The sequence below is a fragment of the Bubalus bubalis genome, chromosome 12 (genome assembly GCF_019923935.1).
Source record: "Bubalus bubalis isolate 160015118507 breed Murrah chromosome 12, NDDB_SH_1, whole genome shotgun sequence".
NCBI classification, from domain to species: domain Eukaryota; kingdom Metazoa; phylum Chordata; class Mammalia; order Artiodactyla; family Bovidae; genus Bubalus; species Bubalus bubalis.
This window is the reverse complement of record NC_059168.1, coordinates 14,203,623-14,225,929: the sequence shown is the minus strand read 5'-3', so window position 1 is coordinate 14,225,929 and position 22,307 is coordinate 14,203,623. Positions and strand designations below refer to the sequence as shown.

At 40.4% G+C, this 22,307-nt stretch overlaps 1 protein-coding gene across 4 annotated transcripts in view; it reads left to right on the top strand.

Moving 5' to 3' along the window:
* The first annotated feature begins 10,134 nt into the window (after positions 1–10,134).
* Positions 10,135–22,307, top strand: part of SRD5A2 (steroid 5 alpha-reductase 2) — a 48,094-nt gene continuing 35,921 nt past the window's right edge. For 2 of the 4 annotated variants that reach the window (XM_006054770.3, XM_025260845.2), the window contains exon 1: positions 10,135–10,482. In XM_006054770.3, the coding sequence (XP_006054832.3) occupies positions 10,202–10,482 (281 nt within the window). In that variant the 5' untranslated portion in view covers positions 10,135–10,201. The remainder of the gene's footprint in view (positions 10,483–22,307) is intronic. The other 2 variants (XM_006054769.3, XM_006054768.3) reach the window with 2 other exon arrangements.

Genomic DNA, 22,307 nt, shown 5'->3' with positions numbered 1-22,307 from the left:
ATTAAAATATTTTGCCCATTTTAATTGTGCTTTATGTCATCTAATGATTGAATTGTAAAAGTTATTTACGTACTCTGGATACAATTCCTTTGTTGAATATATGTGTGGTAAAAATGTTTTCCAAGTGTATGGCTTGCCATTTAGTCTTCTTAACTGCATCTTTGGAAAAAGGAAAAAGTCTTTAAACTTGATGAAGTTGATATTTATAATTTTTCTTTTATACTTCACTTTTTAGAGTGTCTCATTTAAGAAATCTTTATCTAACTCAATGTCACAAAGATTTTATGCTGTGTTCTCTTCTAGAATTTTATTAGTTTTAACTCAAACATTTAGATCTATAATCTATTTTAAAAGTTGATTTTCTATATAATATAAGGGAAGAGTTGAGGTTTATTTTTTCCATAGAAAGATCCAACTTTCCAGCACCATTTTCTCTATTGAATAGCTTTGGTAACTTTTGTTGAAAATCAAACTATAATACAAATGTACAATATTTCAAACAGTATGTATGGGTATTAAAATAGACAGACCAATGGAATGCAACAGCAGGCCCAGAAATAATCCTCTGCATATACAATCAACTGATATTTAACAAAGGAGACAGTACTCAATTGGTAAGGGACAGTCTCTTTAATAAGTGGTACTGGGAAAGCTGGAAATGCAGAAAAATTAAATTGGACACCTTTCTTTTTTTTTTTTTTTGCTTTTTATTTATTTTTTTTATAGTGAATGTGATTTTATTTTTTTTTTAATTTTATTTTATTTTTAAACTTTACATAATTGTATTAGTTTTGCCAAATATCAAAATGAATCCGCCACATGTATACATGTGTTCCCCACCCCGAATCCCCCTCCCTCCTCCCTCCCCATACCATCCCTCCGGGTCATCCCAGTGCACCAGCCCCAAGCATCCAGTATCGTGCATCGAACCTGGACTGGCAACTCATTTCATACATGATATTTTACATGTTTCAATGCCATTCTCCCAAATCTTCCCACCCTCTCCCTCTCCCACAGAGTCCATAAGACTGTTCTATACATCAGTGTCTCTTTTGCTGTCTCGTACACAGGGTTATTGTTACCATTTTTCTAAATTCCATATATATGCGTTAGTATACTGTATTGGTGTTTTTCTTTCTGGCTTACTTCACTCTGTATAATAGGCTCCAGTTTCATCCACCTCATTAGAACTGATTCAAATCTATTCTTTTTAATGGCTGAGTAATACTCCGTTGTGTATATGTACCACAGCTTTCTCATCCATTCATCTGCTGATGGACATCTAGGTTGCTTCCACGTCCTGGCTATTATAAACAGTGCTGCGATGAACACTGGGGTACTCGTGTCTCTTTTCCTTCTGGTTTCCTCAGTGTGTATGCCCAGCAGTGGGATTGCTGGATCATAAGGCGGTTCTATTTCCACTTTTTTAAGGAATCTCCACACTGTTCTCCATAGTGGCTGCACTAGTTTGCATTCCCACCAACAGTGTAAGAGGGTTCCCTTTTCTCCACACCCTCTCCAGCATTTATTACTTGTAGACTTTTGGATCGCAGCCATTCTGACTGGTGTGAAATGGTACCTCATAGTGGTTTTGCTTTGCATTTCTCTGATAATGAGTGATGTTGAGCATGTTTTCATGTGTTTGTTAGCCATCTGTATGTCTTCTTTGGAGAAATGTCTATTTAGTTCTTTGGCCCATTTTTTGATTGGGTCATTTATTTTTCTGGAGTTGAGCTGTAGGAGTTGCTTGTATATTTTTGAGATTAGTTGTTTGTCAGTTGCTTCATTTGCTATTATCTTCTCCCATTCTGAAGGCTGTCTTTTCACCTTGCTAATAGTTTCCTTTGATGTGCAGAAGCTTTTAAGGTTAATTAGGTCCCATTTGTTAATTTTTGCTTTTATTTCCAATATTCTGGGAGGTGGGTCATAGAGGATCCTGCTGTGATGTATGTCAGCGAGTGTTTTGCCTATGTTCTCCTCTAGGGGTTTTATAGTTTCTGGTCTTACGTTGAGATCTTTAATCCATTTTGAGTTTATTTTTGTGTATGGTGTTAGAAAGTGTTCTAGTTTCATTCTTTTACAAGTGGTTGACCAGATTTCCCAGCACCACTTGTTAAAGAGATTGTCTTTAATCCATTGTATATTCTTGCTTCCTTTGTCAAAGATAAGGTTGGACACCTTTCTTATACTACTCAAAAATTAACTTGCAGTGGGTTAAGGACTATAACATAAGACCTGATGCCATAATTCCTAAAAGAAAACAGGGAAGAAGCTTCTTGACATGAATCTTGGCAATTATTTTTTTTTTTGACATGACATCCAAAGCACAAGCAAGGAGGAAAAAATTTAACAAATGGGACTACATCAAACAAAAAGTCTTCTGCAAAGTAAAGGGACCAATCAACAAAATGATGGCAACATATGGAATGGAGAAAATATATGCAGCTCATATATTGGGCAAGAGGTTAATATCCAAAATATATGAAGAACTCACACATCTTAATGATGATGACAACAGCAACAGACAACTCAGTTAAAGAATGGACAGAGCAACCAAATAGAAATTCTTGCAAAAAGAAATACAAATGGCTAATAGACAAATGAGAATATGCTCAATATAACTAACCATCAAGGAAAAGAAAATCAAACCATGATGAGATATAACCTCACACCTGCTAGAATGGTTATCATCAAGAAGAAAAGAGATAATAAGTGTTGGCAAAGATGAGGAGAAAAGGGAACCCTTGTATACTGTTACTGGGAATGTAAATTAGTTCAGCTACTATGGAAAACTGTATGGAGGTTCCTCAAAAATTAAAAAGAGAACTGTCATAAGGTCTAGGACTCCCACTTTGGGGTATATATACTAAAAGTGTGAAAACTGGATATCAAAAAGATATCTACACTCCTATGATTTTTACAGCATTATTTCTGTTTTATCAAATTTGGAAATATATCAGCCATTATTTCTTTGCCTACTTTTAATGTCCCCATCTGTCTCTCTTGTCCTTGTCTGTTACACTGTAGAGATTATGGATTCTATTATTTTTCTCTTATGAATATCATTCCCTTTGTTTTAGATGGTAATTTCCTTGGCTGGGCTTGAACTTCAAACTTCGTTTCTTCTGTCTCCATTCAGAACTTTTGTCTTCAGCTGAACTGCTTTGGGTCTGTTCTTCATGTGTTTAGATGCAGTAGACAGAATTTGTGAATTCCCTCTCTGGCTCTTTGCTTCCTAGGAATATGGTAGGTTTTTTCCCCATGTGTCCTCGTTGCTGCTGTGTAGACTCATCAATTTGCACTTCGTCCAGGCTAAGAGTCTCACAGAGGAGGAACTTACGCCTATAGCTGTCCACATCCCCCTTCTGTGTGAACACAAACGCCCCATCAGTATCTGTCTGCTGCTGTTTATTCTCCAGTAACTTCAGGTAGTTTTTCCTCTTAGATTTTTATCATTGCTTTCTGCTGTGTGTGTGTGAATATTAGTCCATCATGATGTCTGGCAGCAAATCTCCTTATCTTCATTTTTGAAGGATATCTTCATTGGATATGAAATTCTTGATTTAAAAAATTTTCTTTCCGCACTTTAAATGTCTTCTGGCCTGCGTATTTTCTGAGAAATCTGTTGTACTTATTGCCTTTGTTCCTATATGTCCTTTCTTCTGGCTACTTTTAAGAGTTTCCCCTATATGACTGGTTCTCAGAAATTTGGTTATGATCTACCTTGTGTGATTTGAGTGCATGTGTTCATCTTGGTTGAGGTTTATCAAGGTTCTTGAATCTGTAAGATGGAGTTCTAATCAAATCTGGAAAGTCTTCAAGTTTTGTTTCTTCAATTTTTTTTCCATCTCTCTTCTTTTTATGGGATTCTATTACATATATGTTAGACTTTTTGATATTGTCCCACAGGCCACCGAATCTCCATTTATTTCTTCCTCCCCCTACAACCCCAATATAGTTTTCTCTGTGCACTTTCTTTTAGATAGTTTTTATTACAAAGTCTTCAAATTCATTAATCTTTTGTTGTGAAATGTGTAACCTATGATTAATCACACCCAGGGAATTTTTCACTTCAAACTTTTTTCATTGTTATTAACATAAATTCCATTCTTATATCTTCCATTTATCTTATTATGCTCATTTAAGAAATCCTTAAGCATATTGAGTATACTTAAAATAGGTATTTTAGAGTATTTGTCTGTTAATCCAATATCTCTCATTGGTAGGTCTGTTTCTATTGACTGGTTTTCTTCTTGGTTATGTGACACACTCTTTTTGCTTCTTGACATATGTGTGGTGAAGAATTAAATTTATCCAAAAGGTGATCAAGTCTTTATGCTAGCCACTTGTGGATAACCTCTAAACCCTTGGGATAAAGAATTTGGCTGGTCTTTCCCTGTTTTGGAAAGTGGCCTCTAAATCCTTGGAGTTTCCTGAGTAATAGGAATATTTTTGCTATTAATGGAGGCCCTAATAGTTTATACTAAGTAGATGACTCAGAATGAGGGCCGGCCATGCCAGAATGACCAACAGTGTGATTAGAGGGTTAGCATTTTGAGCCACATAATATCAGCCTGCGTAGAAGGCAATGGCACCCCACTCCAGTACTTTTGCCTGGAAAATCCTATGGACAGAGAAGCCTGGTAGGCTGCAGTCCATGGGGTCGCTGAGGGTCGGATACGACTGAGCAACTTGACTTTCACTTTTCACTTTCCTGCATTGGAGAAGGAAATGGCAACCCACTCCAGTGTTCTTGCCTGGAGAATCCCAGGGACAGGGGACCCTGGTGGGCTGCCATCTATGGGGTTGCACAGAGTCGGACACGACTGAAGTGACTTAGCAGCAGCAATATCAGCCTGACCTCTGAGGAGCAGAGGAGGGCTGGAAATTGAGTTCAATCACCTGGCCAATGATTCAACTGATTGTGAATGAAACCTTAATAAAAAATATGCACACCAAAACTTGGATGAGCTTTCTTGGTAGGCAAGACACTGCATATTGTTACACATTGGTGTACTGAGAAGGCAGTAGATCCTGACTCCATGGGGAGAGGACAAGAAAACTTCATGTTGAAACCCCTTCCCCCTGACATAATCTCTTCTTTTGACTGGTTCTGATTTATGTATTCTGGCTATAGTAAAGCTGTAATCATCAATACTTATAGTAAAGCTGTAATCATCAATGCTTTCCTGAGTTCTGTGAGTTGCTCTAGTGAATTATTGAACCTGAAGGATTAGTGGGAACCCTCTAATTAGTGGTGAGTTGTTCAGAAGTATTGTGGTCTGAAGACCCCTGAACTTACTTGTGCCTAAAGTGAGGGCAGTCTTGTGGAGGACTGTGTCCTAAACCTATGAAGTTTGGCTCAACTTGAGTAGTTGGAGTTGGAAGTCAACACAACATGTCTAGCAACTTGGGGGATGCTGAATATTGTGAAGTCTACATTGTTACTTGTCTGTTTTAACTATCTTCCTTTAAAGAGGGTTCAGTTCAGTTCAGTTCAGTCGCTCAGTTGTGTCTGACTCTTTGTGACCCCATGAATCGCAGCATGCCAGGCCTCCCTGTCCATTATCATCTCCTGGAGTTCACTCAAACTCATGTCCATCAAGTCGGTGATGCCATCCAGCCATCTCATCCTCTGTCGTCCCCTTTTCATCCTGCCCCCAATCCCTCCCAGCATCAGAGTCTTTTCCAATGAGTCAACTCTTCACATGAGGTGGCCAAAGTACTGGAGTTTCAGCTTTAGCATCATTCCTTCCAAAGAAATCCCAGGGCTGATCTCCTTCAGAATGGACTGGTTGGATCTCCTTGCAGTCCAAGGGACTCTCAAGAGTCTTCTCCAACACCACAGTTCAAAAGCATCAATTCTTCAGCACTCAGCTTTCTTCACAGTCCAACTCTGTCATCCTTACATGACCACTGGAAAAACCATAGCCTTGACTAGATGGACCTTTGTTGGCAAAGTAATGTCTCTGCTTTTGAATATGCTATCTAGATTGGTCATAACTTTTCTTCCAAGAAGTAAGCGTCTGTTCAGTTCAGTTCAGTTCAGTCGCTCAGTCGTGTCTGACTCTTTGCAACCCCATGAATCGCAGCATGCCAGGCCTCCCTGTCCATCACTAACTCCCGGAGTTCACCCAGACTCACGTCCATCGAGTCAGTAATGCCATCCAGCCATCTCATCCTCTGTCGTCCCCGTCTCCTCCTGCCCCCAATCCCTCCCAGCATCAGAGTCTTTTCCAATGAGTCAACACTTCACATGAGGTGGCCAAAGTACTGGAGTTTCAGCTTTAGCATCATTCCTTCCAAAGAAATCCCAGGGCTGATCTCCTTCAGAATGGACTGGTTGGATCTCCTTGCAGTCCAAGGGACTCTCAAGAGTCTTCTCTAACACCACAGTTCAAAAGCATCAATTCTTCAGCACTCAGCCTTCTTCACAGTCCAACTCTCACATCCATACATGACCACAGGAAAAACCATAGCCTTGACTAGACGAACCTTTGTTGGCAAAGTAATGTCTCTGCTTTTGAATATGCTATCTAGGTTGGTCATAACTTTCCTTCCAAGGAGTAAGTGTCTTTTAATTTCATGGCTGCAGTCACCATCTGCAGTGATTTTGGAGCCTAGAAAAATAAAGTCTGACACTCTTTCCACTGTTTCCCCATCTATTTGCCATGAAGTGATGGAACCAGTTGCCATGATCTTCTTTTTCTGAATGTTGAGCTTTAAGCCAACTTTTTCACTCTCCACTTTCACTTTCATCAAGAGGCTTTTTAGTTCCTCTTCACTTTCTGCCATAAGGGTGGTGTCATCTGCATATCTGAGGTTATTGGTATTTCTCCTGGCAACCTTGTTAAATTACTTGTGACTCCTCTTGATCTTTTTGGGGAATTGATTTAACATTTTGTTAGGAATGTGGTCTTCACTTTAAAAATAAATTAATTCTATCACTAAAGCATGACCTTCTGGGATCACTGCTGAATTTTCCAGGTGATTTCTCTTTCTTTCTCTGACACACACACCAGCCATACCCCAGTTGCCTCTTACATCAAGCTCTCATACTCTGGACCATTATTCCCCTGTCCTAATCATCCCAGTGCCAGGTACCAGACAACTAGAATTATCCCCTACAATCAAGAGCACATGGAAAATATTCAAGCTAGCCAATCCTAAACCTGCTTACCTAACCCTGTCCTTTCCTTCCTGCAGAAACCACAATAAAATATCTTGTCCACACTTTCCTCTCACTCCCTCTGCCTCCTGACTGATTCTGATTCTTCCCTGTATGGTGTTGTGTGGCTTGCTGTGTCTCCCATTTCTAGGGATCTGTGAGTATAAACTTCCTTCATGATGGTCATTTCCATGTCTGCCAGATTAAAAGAAATCTTCAGTACCACTAAAACACACAAAAAGTAAATGCTATATGATTATATTTATATACGTTTCAAAAGCTCGCATAAATAATTATGGTGTTACAAGTCAGGGTGGTGGTTATTCTGAGAGGGGACGTGAGGAGGCCTGAGGGGAGCTTCTGCTATGCTAGTAATCAATTTCCTGATTTGGCTGCTGGTTGCAAGAATGTATTCAGGTTGTGCAAATCAATCAAGTTGTCTATTTCTAATTTGGGCACTTTATGCATGTAATATGGAGCAGTTACATTATTGGTTCCACTCTGCCTCTCCCCGTATCCCTGTCCTTTGCAGCGTAACTGCAATACTCTCCTACTCTGACCTTGGAATCCATCATGTGACTTGATCTGGACAATAGAACAAGTAGAAAGTAAGAGTGTACTGGCTTTTGGCCTGAGCCTCAAGAGGTCTTGTGTGTTTCTTGTCCTTTTATGCTTCTGTTATTGAGATTGTATAGATGTGATGGGGCTAGCTCACTCATGCTAGGATGAGAGCCATGTGGAACAGAGCTGTCTCAGCTAAGGTTCTCCATCCAAACCCAGCCTGGAGCAGGCCTCTCTCAGTTGCAACACAGATGAATGAGTGAGCATAGTTAAGATCAGCCTAGCTTAGCCTAGAACACCTGACCTCCATCGGACTCCCAGATGCATGATCTGAAGATAACTGACTTCTTACAACAGTTTGTTATGCAGCAAAAGCTGACTGATACAGTAGTGGGAAAAGATGATGAGGACCAAAATTGGGCAAAGTTGTAAGAGGGAGAATTGAGACAGGCGAAATTTCATTAAAAAAAAGTATTCCATCCAACTGGGTTTGAATTGTCACATTACCCATTATCCTGATGTGGTATGGTACCAAGAAATCTAGTTTCCCAGTCTGCAAGCCAGCCTCCAGGGAGGCTCTGGCTATACTGAACAGACAAGAGGAAACTGGGAACACACAGGGAGGATCTGGGTGTGGATGGAGGAGAGTGGAGGGGAAGATAAATGAGTTTATTTTCGGGTAGGGTGGAATTTGAGGTCTCTGAAGGAAATCCAAGTGGAGTTGTCCAGCAAGGAGGAAATGCAGATGAGAAGCTCCAGTCTTTGCTGGAGATCTAGGTTTGAGTCTTCTCAACTAGAAGGGAGTAAATGAGGAATCTGGAACTGGATCTGGAAAGCCAATGCAGACACAACTCTAGGTAGCTGCGAGAGCCGACGTCTGGTCACTCCATGGAGAGTGCTTCAGGTATAATGGGTGGGTCCTACATGGTGATCAGCTGAAACTGCAGCATATTTACAATTTAATTTTTAACCTAACAGGAAAGTGATCAACACCTCTTCAGCAAGTAGAGGGCTCCCTGTCACATTAAAGCATTACCATACCCCAGGAATCAGGAAACAGCCTCAGTTGAAACACTGTGTACCTTTCATTGGAATACCTGGTAGGAAATGGCAGGAGTGGATGGAGAAATATGAATGGGGCTCCTGAGAGGCAGTTAGTGGGAGCAAAGGGAGAAGGATGAAGAAAGCACCCAAGAAAGCGGATAGAGGGAAAGGGAAAGATTGGGGTGGAGCCTGAAGTAGGGACAAAAGGAGAAAATTAATAGGGATGAAGCAATCAAGGCAGGTAGGACAAGAAGACAAGAAGATAAACAGTAGGTGGGAAGAGGAGGTCACCCTGGGTGGAGGAAACTGGGTTAAAGAAAGAAGAGGAAAAAAGGGGCACAAAGCAGATGAAGAATGCAGTCAAGGAAGCCTGGGTATGGAATCAGAGATGGGAAAAAGATATATTTTTGTTTTCGACCATGCCCAGTGGCATGCTGGATTTAGTTTCCCTACCAGGGATCAAAGCCCTGCCCCCTGCAATGCAAGTGCACAGTCCTAACCGCTGGACCACCAGGAAATTCTCAGAGAAGGGAAGAAGAAACAGATAATGAAGGAAAGGGTGAAGAATGAGAGAAGCGCAGCAAACAGAAGGGCGAGAGAGAAAGAAATGCGTCTTAGGAGTTCAGAGCGCAGTTGCCCTTCGAATGGGAACATTATGTGGAACTCGATTCATCCACATTAGATGAGAGACTAGCCTCTTTCATGCAGAAAGACCGCAGAGGCAGTAGGGATGGGGAGAGGCTGGTAACTATCTGGGGGCAAGACGGTGCGGTCACTAACCAAGAAACGCGGCTCCGGGATACAGAAAGCCTAGGGGAAGCAGGACGTGCCCGGATGCTGGGCCCAGAGTCGAAGGAAGGATGCAGGGCTGAGTGGAAGCCGGAGGAGAGCGAAGGAGCACACGGAACAGGACGGGCTGGGGAGACCCTGGTGCTGATGGTCAGTGGGTTGGGCTGCGTGGCGACCACACGGTGTGTGTTACGGCCGCAGAATCACCCTGGCTAAATCGTACCTGTGCTTTTCTCTTATTTCCTAGTCTCAGAAGTTGCAACTTCAGAGGTTGATGGGTGAAGAACAAATCTTCGAAGGGCGCTGAGAAGGGTGGCAGGCTGAGAAGGATGGAGAGGGCGCGCGCGCGGGCGAAGGCGCTAATAAGGGCTAATGGAAGGGCCCAGGACACGACGTTGACTCCACGAAAGCCTTCGTCCATTCTCCGTCTGGCTGCTTCCAAAGTGCCAGCCTTGCGAAAGGGGCATCGCTGCGAACCTAGCCAGGGCTGACCGCACCGGGATGGGAGGTAGGATGCAGGGGCGGGAGTCAAGGCCGAAGGGGCGGACGCGGGGGTGGCGTTTAGCTCTCCATAAAGGGACCGTGGGGGCCTCGCTCTCTTCTGCGCTGCTAGCGGCCACCGGCAGGGAACACGGCGCAATGTCTGTTCGCTGCCAGCAGAGTCCGGTGCTGGCAGGCAGTGCCACTTTGGCCGCCCTGGGGGCACTGGTCCTGTACCTCGCGGAGCCCTCCGGCTACGGGAAGTACTCGGAGAACCTGATGCCGGTGGCTCTCCGTCTGCCCGCCCGCGCCGCCTGGTTCCTGCAGGAGCTGCCCTCCTTCGCGGTGCCCGCGGGGATACTCGCCGGGCAGCCCAGCTCTCTCCTGGGTCCGCCTGCGACTGTGCTTCTGGGTCTCTTCTGCGCACATTACTTCCACAGGTAGCGTTTTCCTTTGAGGGCGCGGAGTGGAGCGCACCTCCAGGCTCCCAGCGTCCAGGAGCTCAGCGCGCCGGGCGCCTGGAGGATCGCAGAGGGGAGTTGCGGGCAGCTGTAAGGAGCTTGGAGTGCGGGGCCAGGGGAGCATCTGACAGCGCCGGGGCTGCGGGCGGGACGCTGGCTAGTGGAGAAGTGATCGCGGGCAGACGCCGCCACCGCTCTCCACGGCTCCGAGCGCTTCTCAGGTCTGCTTCGAATCCTTTGACTGCGCTGGGGGAAGAGCGGAGCGGGAGGCGACCTGGAAAGCTGTTGGCCCAGCAGTAACCTCTCCGATTCCGCGCGATCCCGTGTCACCTGTGGCGTCTTGCCCATCTCCCCTTCTCATTCCTTCTTCACCTTTCCTTTACAGGGTGTGGGCTGGCTAGTTTTGAGGTCTTGAGGGAGCCCAAGTATTGGCATGTAGCTCAGAGGCTCTGGATCAACTTATCTCGGCAGGGAGATGCGCAGAGTCAAACTTAAATGGTGGGAAAGAGAATGCAATGGGAACCCCCGGGCCTGAGGAAGAGTCCCACTTCTCCGGGCCCACGGAAAAGGGACCGCGCTCACCACCAACTCGTTTCATGTTCCCCTGGTACATAAGTGTTAATGAGTTGAAGTTAACTTAGAGCCCAAATGTTCTTCTGAATGAGGTTCAGGATGGGGAACACATGTATACCTGTGGCGGATTCATTTTGATATTTGGCAAAACTAATGCAAATATGTAAAGTTTAAAAATAAAATAAAATTTTTAAAAAAAAAAGGAAAAAAGAAGAAAAAAAAATCTGAAGTTCAGGAGAAATTTACCTTCTGGTCTGAGACGGAAAGAAGGAAAGAAACCAAGGGATTTCAGGATTTGGAGAATGACTGCTCAAAAGAGACTCATAGGGGAAGGAACAAGTGCTTGATTCAGTTGCCCACCATGTCTAGTCATTTGCCACCTGCAGTCCCATGTAGCCCCATTGTAACCTTGTGAGATATGCATTTACTGTGCCCATTTTATAGACAAAGAAACTGAGGCTGTTTTAGGTTAAGTGGCTGAATGAAGATGATACAGCTAGTGCCCAGCCAAATTAAAATCTAAGCCTGCGAAACTCCGTGGCTCAAGACCTTTCCACCATGTTAAACGGGTAGATACTCTGCAAGGATAAAACAGAATTCATAGACAGAGAAAAGTTGCCAAACCAAACCAAGAACTGGAACAGAAGCACAGCCTTTTTTGAATAGAGAATTTATGGGATCAAAAAATCAAGGAAATCTAGGCATTAGGGTAAACAATTTGTCTCAAAGCTGAAAGGCATCATCCTCTCTCATAATGGATCATGAGGGGAAAGTGATGCCTCATTTTGGGAAAAGGAAGTGTAGAAGAACAAGTTTTAAACTGTCTTTTCTTATAACCTCTTCTTATCCTCTGGATCTTTTTTATTGGTTAAGATTTAATATTTATGCAATTTTAACTGAATTCTCACTCTTTTAATAATTATTGTCAAGCAACCATTTTATAAATGGTTGTCCTTTCTGGATTTTATTTTACCCAGATTTAAGTGGTTTAATTTGCACAGAAAGAAAGACATTAGATGCAGAAGGTTAGAGACCAGCTTTTGATTTCGCTTGTTTTCTGAAAGCATATTTAACAGAAAAAATGTGATTTTTATCAGAAAGTTACTTTTAGCACCATAAACAATATTTTTATGAGTTCATTTCATCTTGCAGTAAAGATTAGTGTTTTCTGACAATCCTTTTAACAAAGAATTTTAGACTTGTTTTTAAAGCCAAAAAGTACTTTTCCTTAATAAATTATGACAAGTACATTAAAAGAAGCAAGGAAGTAATTACTCATAAAATGAATATTGACATACTGTTCATCTTATTCAGGGGAAATTTAAAATGTAAGTAAAGGATCTGGGGACTAAGTCTGCCTGCAGGAAAATTCCCACTGAAAACACAACTCTGGGTGAATGAGTTGTCCCTAAGGAATGAAGATGTGATGTTTTGTACATCATTCCCCTTGTGTGAACTCTTTGTTTGAGTCCGCTGGACTATTGAATCTGTTATCATTTCAAGTGCTTACAAGGGGTTACTCCAAACACGATTTGAGTTATCTATAATCCTCATACCAGCCCATTAAGGAAGTTCTATTATCACCTCCATTTTCCAGGTGGGAAACTGGGGCCAAAAAATGATTAAATAACTTGCCCAAGGTCACACAGTAACCAGGGACCTAGGATTTAGATCCATGGAGTTTGAATCCAGATCTCAGGCTCTTAGCTACCATGATAAACTGTTTTATATTTGTTCTTGCTGTCTTGTTCTTGCCCTTTAAAAAACTATATTTAGGTTTAAAGTTATTTTTTAAGTTATAAAAATAATGAATGTTTACTATGGAAATTATGGAAAGTACAAAAGTAGAAAAATTTTGATAATTTCAGCACCTGAGTACATTAATTGTTAATGTTTTGGGACATTTCCATCAAGGCTTTAATTTTTATTGGTAGATTTTTATACATGCTTGCTATATTGAATATATATAGATTTTAGTTCTACCTGAGTACTGCCCATAATAGAAATTTCCCACATTATCATAGAATCTTTGTAAATATCATCTTAGTGGTTGCTTGTTATTTCACTTATCCTAAAGACAATAATTTATCTATCCATTAATTTGTAGCTTTTGAAATAATTTAAATAAGTTTTACATAGACGTTTTATTAAATGGGACAATTTGTCTTTTTGTTTAGGCTAGGTTAAATAAGGCTATGATGTACATTTTTGCATCTAATATTTTTTTCAGAAGTCAGGGCCATTCTCTTAGCCAGGATTCCCAGAAGTGGTTCAAAGATATGAGCATTTTGGCTTTAAGTGTTAGAAGTCATTTGGGTTGATAGTGAGGGCACATTAAAAAAAAAGCTCCAGACTGCCTTGGTTTTATCCTGTCCTGTACATAGCTCTGACACAGAGAATATGATGGAGGGAGAAGTGTTCACAAGAAGGCTGGTTTATCTGTGGCTTAGACTCTTCTGCAAAATGTCCTTTGGGGACTATTCAGAAAGCAATATGTCCCATAGGATAGACGGTGAAACTCTTTGTACTTTTCTCCATACAAGGATGACATACTAGAATGTGAATTTCACAAGGGCAGAGGTGTTTGTCTCATTTGTTTATGGCAGTGTCTTGGTGTAGAAAGTGCCGGTACATAGCTGGTACTCACTAAAATTTGTTGAATGCATGAATGAACTCTTCTTCTGACATCAGTAAAGGCAGTCAGAAATGTGGGAAAGCTAGCAATTACTTAGGAATCATTGCTGAGATTGCATGGCTAGGTCAACTCAGATCATTCTCTTCCCTTCAGAATCTATTGTTGTAGTTATTTGGATGGTTTAGCTACGTGAAAATGACTGCTGTGTAAGCACGTTGCCTAATCCCACGTCTAAAGTTGTTTAAAGTCAGAATTTTCTCACCTCTTGTTGACCTTGATTATAGCTTGGAACGATACTTTACCCCTACTCCCTGATTGATCATTTTCTCAGCTTGCCATGGTGTTTTAGGCAATAGTCATCACACCACCTAAGCCTGGGGGAAGCTGAAGTTTTTTCAAGACTTGGGTGTGACCTTGGTGCTTAGATAAAAAAGAAAAATCTCTTTTCAAAAAAAGGTGACTATTTTGTAAAAAGTTGATGGCAGTTTGACCTTCCACGAGGCACATCTAGAAGCAGAGGGTAATGCACACATTAGAATCTATTTGAATTTGGAAAGAACTTTTCTGTAGTTTAGATGCTGAAACTAATGATGTTTTCTATTCAGCCAAGTACAACGATGGCTTCAGTAAGAGGTCTTTTTGCTTGATTGCTCAGTTCATCCTCCAAGGCATGAATCCTCCATCCTTCAAGACTCAGATCATCACTTCCTCCAAGAAGCCTTCTCTGAGTCCTTTCTCCTTTTGTAAATCAAGATGTGGTACCATTCCTTGGGCTTTCATAGCAGCCAGGGTGGCCTTCCATGAGGCACTTCACACACTTGATCATAATTCTCTGTTTTAAAGAAATGTTGCATCTGTCCAGGCTCCTCATTTTATAGAAGCAGAGCACCACAGAGTTTAGTCAATTAGGGGCAAAGAAAGGACTGGAACTTGAGTCTCCTGTGCCCTGTCAGTGCTTCTCCAATCTCGTGACCTGCACAGGTCTCAAATATTCAGAAATAATCAAACCTTGTGAAGGAAATTAGTTATTGGCTGAAATCAGAATGATGATTAATGTGGACATTGGAAACCATCTTAACAAATCTCTCCTCTTACACACTGAGCAGAAAGGCTCGCGTGGAATAAACTGAATTCTTGTGGTCACTTAATCATGTGTTAAGGACATTCATGAGGCATAATTTGGATCAATTAAGATTAATTGAGGGATTCTTTAAAATGGGGGATCTTTAAAAGCAAGCTTTTTCTGTATAAAAGCTAGATAGTAGCTATTTTAGGCTTTGCAGTCATACAATCTCTGCTACAGTAGGTACTCAACTCTGCGATTGTAGCATGAAAACACAGACAGTATGTAGAGAAGTGAGTGTGGTAATGTTCTAGTAAAACTTTATTTACAAAAACAGGTAGTGGGCTGTATTTGGGCTGTGGGCATATTTTGCCAGTCCTTCCTTAAGAAAACCATGAGTAGCATAGATTTACATTTAGTTCTCTGTTAAATTCTATCATAAAATTGTGTTAAATCCTGTATAAAAGCAGTGGACCTGGTCTAGGAAAATTCTGCTACCTTTTAATAGGAATTTGATAGTAAATCTCATTTTCTGGGGATTCCTGGGTTCCGAGTCCTTTATTTGAACCTTTGTGGGAAATAGTAAGAGTCTTGGAGTTTACATTCTAAATAGGATGACATCATAAGCACGTCTGAAACATATACAGCTATGTTTGCCAGAGATGTAAACAAGTTTTAGAGATCTTGACCACTTTTACCACATTGAAGAAGGGACCAACTTCTTACTCATTTTAAGTCTAACCTAATGTCACTTAAAAAGAACAATCATGATAAGGAATCGGCGATCCTTGTTGGTGAAGTGATGTGTATGAAGTTACATGGTGAGGAAGGGGCAGAGTGGGGCTTGAACTTGGGTCTCCCAATTCTTTATCAGAGTTCCACGTGCTCAGAACTGTGCTGGGCCCTAGGGGGAACACACAAAAGAAGTACAATAGCTGGTCCTTGCCCTCCAGGAGGAAGGCCGGAAAATGCATCATGGTGTGTCTGACGCTCCATCTTGTGTGAAAGCTTGGTGGTAGCAATGTCAGTGTGAAAGGTCCAGGATGGGTGGGAAAATGCAAGTTGAGTGACATGTGGACCATGGTCATGCTACTGAACGTGCTGAGGTCTCTGGTGCCTGTCTGAGTGTTCAGATGGGTGGGTGGGTTTTGAGGAAGCCCGATAAATAATGACACCCCTCTTTCCCACCCAAGTTCATAATCAACTAAGAGACCCAGGAATCAGGCAACTAGAGACAAATTACCACCCTTTTTAGTGGTAAAGCCAGTTTGGGGCAACATGGTTTCCATTTTGGATCCTAACACTGTCCCTCAGAAACACTCAGCAACAACGATGGCTGGATACCACAGGCCTTACGCAGTAGTGCCTGTTCTGGAAAGACAGCAGATTGAGAGAGAGCCTGAGCTTCAAACATTCCTTGAGAGGTCCTGCTTTTAAATTTATCATTTATTCCTCCTTTCCTGAGGGGAAATACGTGAGGGGGAGTGGAAAGGCCAGGAGGGATACTCAACTGAAGGGCCCTCAGTAAGCACGAGGGGGAACAGGAATGTTTTCTGTTACCAGATGGACCATGAAAATTGTCTACCTATTGATTTTTGCCAGAGCTTGGCAACTTGGTTCTGGAATCTGGGGCACTTCCCATTTTGCTTTTTGACTCCTTGCCACATATGGCAATGGGGATATCAAAGGCTGGATTCAAGATGTTGAAAAAGTTGCTGCACTCAACCCAACAGCCTTTGAGGATACTCAGCTTAGCATAGGAGCTGTAAATCTTAAAACCCTCTGAACTGGGGCCAGCAGTGCAATTTGCCTTCCCTTTGGTTATGGAAGGGGGATAAAGGAAGGAGAAACCAATATTTATTGAGCTCTGGGTGTTCCTGGAATTATGTTGTGTGTTTTATATCAGTTATCTCATTTTGTCCTTGAGACAATTGCTGTTATTAATGTGGTTCACAAATAACTGTGCTCTGCCTGATTGTGGTGATTAGTGGCAGTGAAGGGGAGTGATGAGCAAGCACTTAGCTGGTCCTCGAAGGATGGTCTATTCCCAGGTTTGTGAGTGGGAACGAGGCGTTCAGTCAGGCAAAGGGGGCTGTTTGGTAGCCTAGGACTTAAAATTGCCCTATGCGCCATGTGTGCTCCATCTTAGAATACTTCTCCTCTTTTTAATATCAAATCTCTCTTTTATCATGCCATAATATCTGATCCTACTATCCAAGCCTTAAATCAGTTCTCGACCATTTTCAAGATTCTCCCGTTATACTTACTTCATGTTGTCAAGGCTGATCCTAAAAGTTACTGTGAAGAAAGTAAGGCCATTTGCTTTTGACAGTTTTCCTATTTGACAATGAAAAATCCCAAATCCTTTTCTTGGTGCATTCTTTGTTTCTCACTCCTGCCTCTAATCTGTCCTCTTTCAACAGCACTTCAGTCTCCCAGTGAGTGTTCTTTACTTACTAAAAGTTCCCTATCTGATAAACAAATCTAAATACTAGTGTGTTAGGTCCTTTGTTTTCTTGTTATTGAATTTTGAAAATTCTTATATATCCCAGATACAAGTTCTTTACCAAATATGTGCTTTGCAATTAGTTTCTCCTGGTCTGCATGACTTATCTTTTTTTCATTCTCTTAACTGTGTCTTTTGAAAAACAGAGGTTTTTAATTTTGATGAAGTCCAGTTTTTCTATTTTTTTTCATGCAATTAGATCTAAGAAACCTTTATCTAGTCTAAGGTCACATAGATTTTCTCTTATTTTCTTATAAAATATTTATTGCTTCAGGTTCTACATTTTTGTCTATGACCTATTTTGAGTTAATTTTTAGATAGGGTTAGAAATATGAATCAAAGTTCTTTCTTTTACATATGGATAGCCCATTGTTCCAGTACCAATTGTTAAAAATACTTTTTTTTCTCTAACGAAATTGCTCCTGCACCTCATGATATGAACAGATACTTTGCTAAAGAAAACATATGAATGGCAAATAAAAACAGGGAAAGATGTTCAACATCATTAGTCATTCAGTTCAGTTCAGTTCAGTTCAGTCACTCAGTTGTGTCCGATTGTTTGCAACCCCATGGACTGCAGCACACCAGGCCTCCCTGTCCATTACTAGCTCCCGGAGTTTACTCAAACTTATGTCCTTTGAGTTGGTAATGCCATCCACCCATCTTGTCCTCTGTGGTCCCCTTTTCCTCCTGCCCTCAATCTTTCCCAGCATCAGGGTCTTTTCCAGTGATTCAGTTCTTTGCATCAGGTGGCCAAAATATTGGAGTTTCAGCTCTAGCATCAGTCCTTCCAATGAATATTCAGGACTGATTTCCTTTAGGATGGACTGGTTGGATCTCCTTGCAGTCCAAGGGACTCTCCAGAGCCTTCTCTGACACCACAGTTCAAAAGCATCAATTCTTCAGTGCTCAGCTTTCTTTATAGTCCAACTCTCATATCCATACACATATACATACACATACAATCTTACATCTCACATCACATAATGCGATCTCATATCACATTAGTCATTCAGTTCAGTTCAGTTCAGTTGCTCAGTCGTGTCCGACTCTTTGTAACCCCATGAATCGCAGCACGCCAGGCCTCCCTGTCCATCACCATCTCCTGGAGTTCACTCAAACTCACGTCCATCGAGTCGGTGATGCCATCCAGCCATCTCATCCTCTGTAATCCCCTTTTCCTCCTGCCCCCTATCCCTCCCAGCATCAGAGTCTTTTCCAATGAGTCATTAGTCATTAGGGAAATGCTAATCAAACTACAATGGGATACCAGTATGTTTCCATTAGAATGGCTACATTAAAAAGACTGAACGTACCAAGTGCTACTGAGGATGCAGAAAACTAGAACACTTATACATTGTTGATAGGAATGTAAAATGGCAGTCTCTTTGGAAAACATTTTGAAGTCTCTTAAACAGTAAAACATAAACATACCATGTGACCTGCCCATTCCATTGCTAGCTCTTTTTCCAAGCAACATAAAAGCATATGTTGACACAAAGACTTGTATACACATGTTTCTAGCAGCTTTATTTGTAGTAGCCAAAAACTAGAAACCACCCAAATGTCCATCAAAAAGTAAATGAGTAAATAAACTGGTATAGCCAAATAATCTAATACTACTCCACCATAAAAATGAATGAACTATTGATGTGAGCTACAAGGATGAAGCTCAGAATAATTGTTCTGGGTAAAGAAGCCAAGCAAAAAGAAGAGTGCATGCTTTATGACTCCATTAGTATACAACTCTGTGAAATCCAAACTCATCTATGGAACATGAAGTACATCAGTGATTTCCTGGAGACAAAGGGAGAGACAGAAGGATGAGTTTATGAGTATGAACAAAATTTTGGTGAGATGGATATGTTCATTGTTTTGATGTCATGATGGTTTTAAAATTTATCAAACTGCATGCTTTAAATATGTACAGTTAATTGCTAATTATATTTCAATGAAGATTAAAAAACCTATAGGCAGACCTATGAAAAAACTGTGTGTATGTGTGGCCTTGTGTCGCTGACAATTGTTTAGAGTTTCTGTGAGGCGATGTTTAACAGTAGCTGAATAGCTGTTCACTTTCTTCCCCCAGGAATTTCACTTGGGGAGGATACTCAAGGGAAATAGTCCAAAAGAAAGAAACAATTTACATAAAATTATGGTGTTACGGTTCACAGCTGTAGAATACTGAAAGTTACTTAAATGCTCTACTATCAAGGACTAATATGATTGAATATTATGTATACTTCAAAAATATTAGCTTCTTGGATCTGTGTCTGTGATGAAAATAAGTATAATGTATAAGATCATTTAGTGAAGAAATAGCGCAAAATGAATATGCTCTGAGAAATACCTGTCAACGCTTATGAATTAATATATTAATTAAAGTGATGTGAATAGCTGATAATTTTGGTTTATAGATTTGCATGTAATATTTTCAAAGTGTTTAATTGTATAACTCTCACTATACCTAATAGAAGGAATAATACTGACATTATGAGATTTTAAGTTACCTTGCTAGCTATATAATTAAATGCCAGTAGAGATCAAGACATTTCTACAAGAATGGATAAACACAAGGTCCTACTGTATAGCACAAGGAACTATTGATATAAGCAATATGGTGTGATAAACCATAATGGAAAAAATATAAAAAAGAATATATATGTGTATAACTGAGTCACTTTGTGGTACAGCAGAAATTAACACAACACTGTAAATCAACTATACTTCAATAAAATGATAAATTAAAAGGAAAGCTCTTTCTACAAATAAGCATTGCTTTGAGGGGAAGGTCACCACTACATGATCTCCCCCACTAAGCCACTAGGACATCACTAACTTCTGAAATTGTCATCTTTGACCCTTTGAGTTAGGGTATTGAAGATGCCTTAAAATGCAGTTGTGTTTAAAGTTGTTGTTCTATTGCTCAGTTGCTCAATTGTGTCTGACTCTTTGTGACCCCATGGACTGCAGCACACCAGGCTTCCCTGTCCTTTACCATCTCCCGGAGCTTGCTGAAACTTATATCCAATGAGTTGGTGATGCCATCCAACCATCTCATCCTCTGTTGTCCCCTTCTCCTCCTGCCTTCAGTCTTTCCCAGCATCAGGTCTTTTCTAATGAGTCAGCTCTTCACATCAGGTGGCCAAAGTATTGAAGCTTCAACTTCAGCATCAGTCCTTCCAATTAAAAGCAGAAATTTTTGACGTTTGGTTGAAATCTATCATATTGCTATTTGTTTCTATTTGTCTCGCTGTTATTTGTTCATATTTTCCCTCTATCTTCCATCTTTTGAAATGAGTGTTATTTTATTCCATTTTATATCACCATTTACTTTCAAGTGATATTATACCACTTCATGTATAGGAATATGAAATAATATACTTCCATTTCTCACCTGTTGACCTTTATGCTATTGTTTTACTCCTACACATGCCATAAGAAGCTTCAACATATTGCTCTTATTTTTGTTTAAACAGTCAATTATCTTTTAAAGGGATTTAAATGATAAAATCATGTATTTGCCATTTCTGATGTTCTTTACTTTTGAACGTTGATCTATATTTCTATCTTATTTTTTCTTTTGCCTGAAGAATTTAATTTTTTAGGACGGTTTTTTTATATTTTGAATATCTGAAAATGTCTTTATATCTCCTTTGTTTCTGAAGGTATATAATTCTAGGTATAACATTTTAGATTGTAGCTATTTACTTTCAGTACTTTAAATATGTCGCTCCACTGTTATCTTGCATACATCATTTCCAAAAAGAAACCTGTCTTTTTCCTTATCTTTTTCCTCTTTTATGAAACTGTCTTACAGATCACTGATGCTTTTATCATTTTTTAAGATTTTTTTTCAGTGTGTTTCTTTTGGATAGTTTCTGTTGCTGTGTCTTCAAGTTTACAGTCTTTTATTCTGTGATATCTTGTGTATTATTAATCCTGTTTCCAATCTCAGACATTGCAGTTTCCATGTCTAGAAATTCGACTTTGGCCCTTTTTGCTATTTTCTATGTCTCTACTTAATTTTACATACTTATGAAATACAATTATAATAGCTGCCTTAATGTTATTGTCTGGTAATTCTAACATCTGTGTTTTCCTGCTTCTTTGCATTTCTGGTAATCTGGACAGAGGAACTTGGTGCATGGGGTCAGAAAGAGTCAAACATGACTGAGCAACTAAGTACAGCTCGGCACATTGTAACTTGCTGGCTATTGCATATTTTTGTATTCCTATAAATATTCTTGAGCTTGGTTCTGGGTTGCAGTTAAGTTACTTGGAAGTAATTTGGCCCTTTCAGATCTTGATCTGATTTTCTAGGTACTTCTAGAAGAGTGCTAGTGCAAGGGCTAATTAATTCTCTCCTCTGATCCAAGGCCTTTTTGAGTACTCTACCCAGCGTCCCATGTATTACAAGTTTTTCATTCTGGCTGGTGGTAATGGGCTATATTCCTGGACCATTGTGAATGACATCAGAATCCCTATAAAACTGGGCTACAGTATAAAGTCAAACAGCTAGAATTAGAAAACCACAGTTTTGTTTTTGCAAACAATGAGAAATAAAGGATACAAAATTGTAGCTTAGAGAAATGATGTATTTGTGTCCAACAGTGAACATGTCTTGTCCTTAGCTTAACTTAGTAAGCTTGCTGAACTTTGTACTTCAAGATGAAAACCACCCAATGTCACAATTTACAATTTGTTATTTTGGTCATGTTCATTTATCATGAGTGGCTGAGCAGGTGTGTTTACACAATGCCAAAACACACACCAAACCTGTCAACTTAAAAAGAAGAGATAAACTAGTTATTCAAATTAACTGATTAGTTACTCAGGTCAAGAGATCCATTTGGGTGTATTAGTATACTAAGATCTTGATCTTAGGAACAAACAAACATATAAATGAATAGGGTCAGTGGTCTGTAGCCTGTTTCTTTTAGGAGGTTGTACCTCAATGATGATTACTTTTTCCATCACTCAGAAGAACCCTCAGTTTCTTAAAACTTTGGTAATTAATTGGCTAT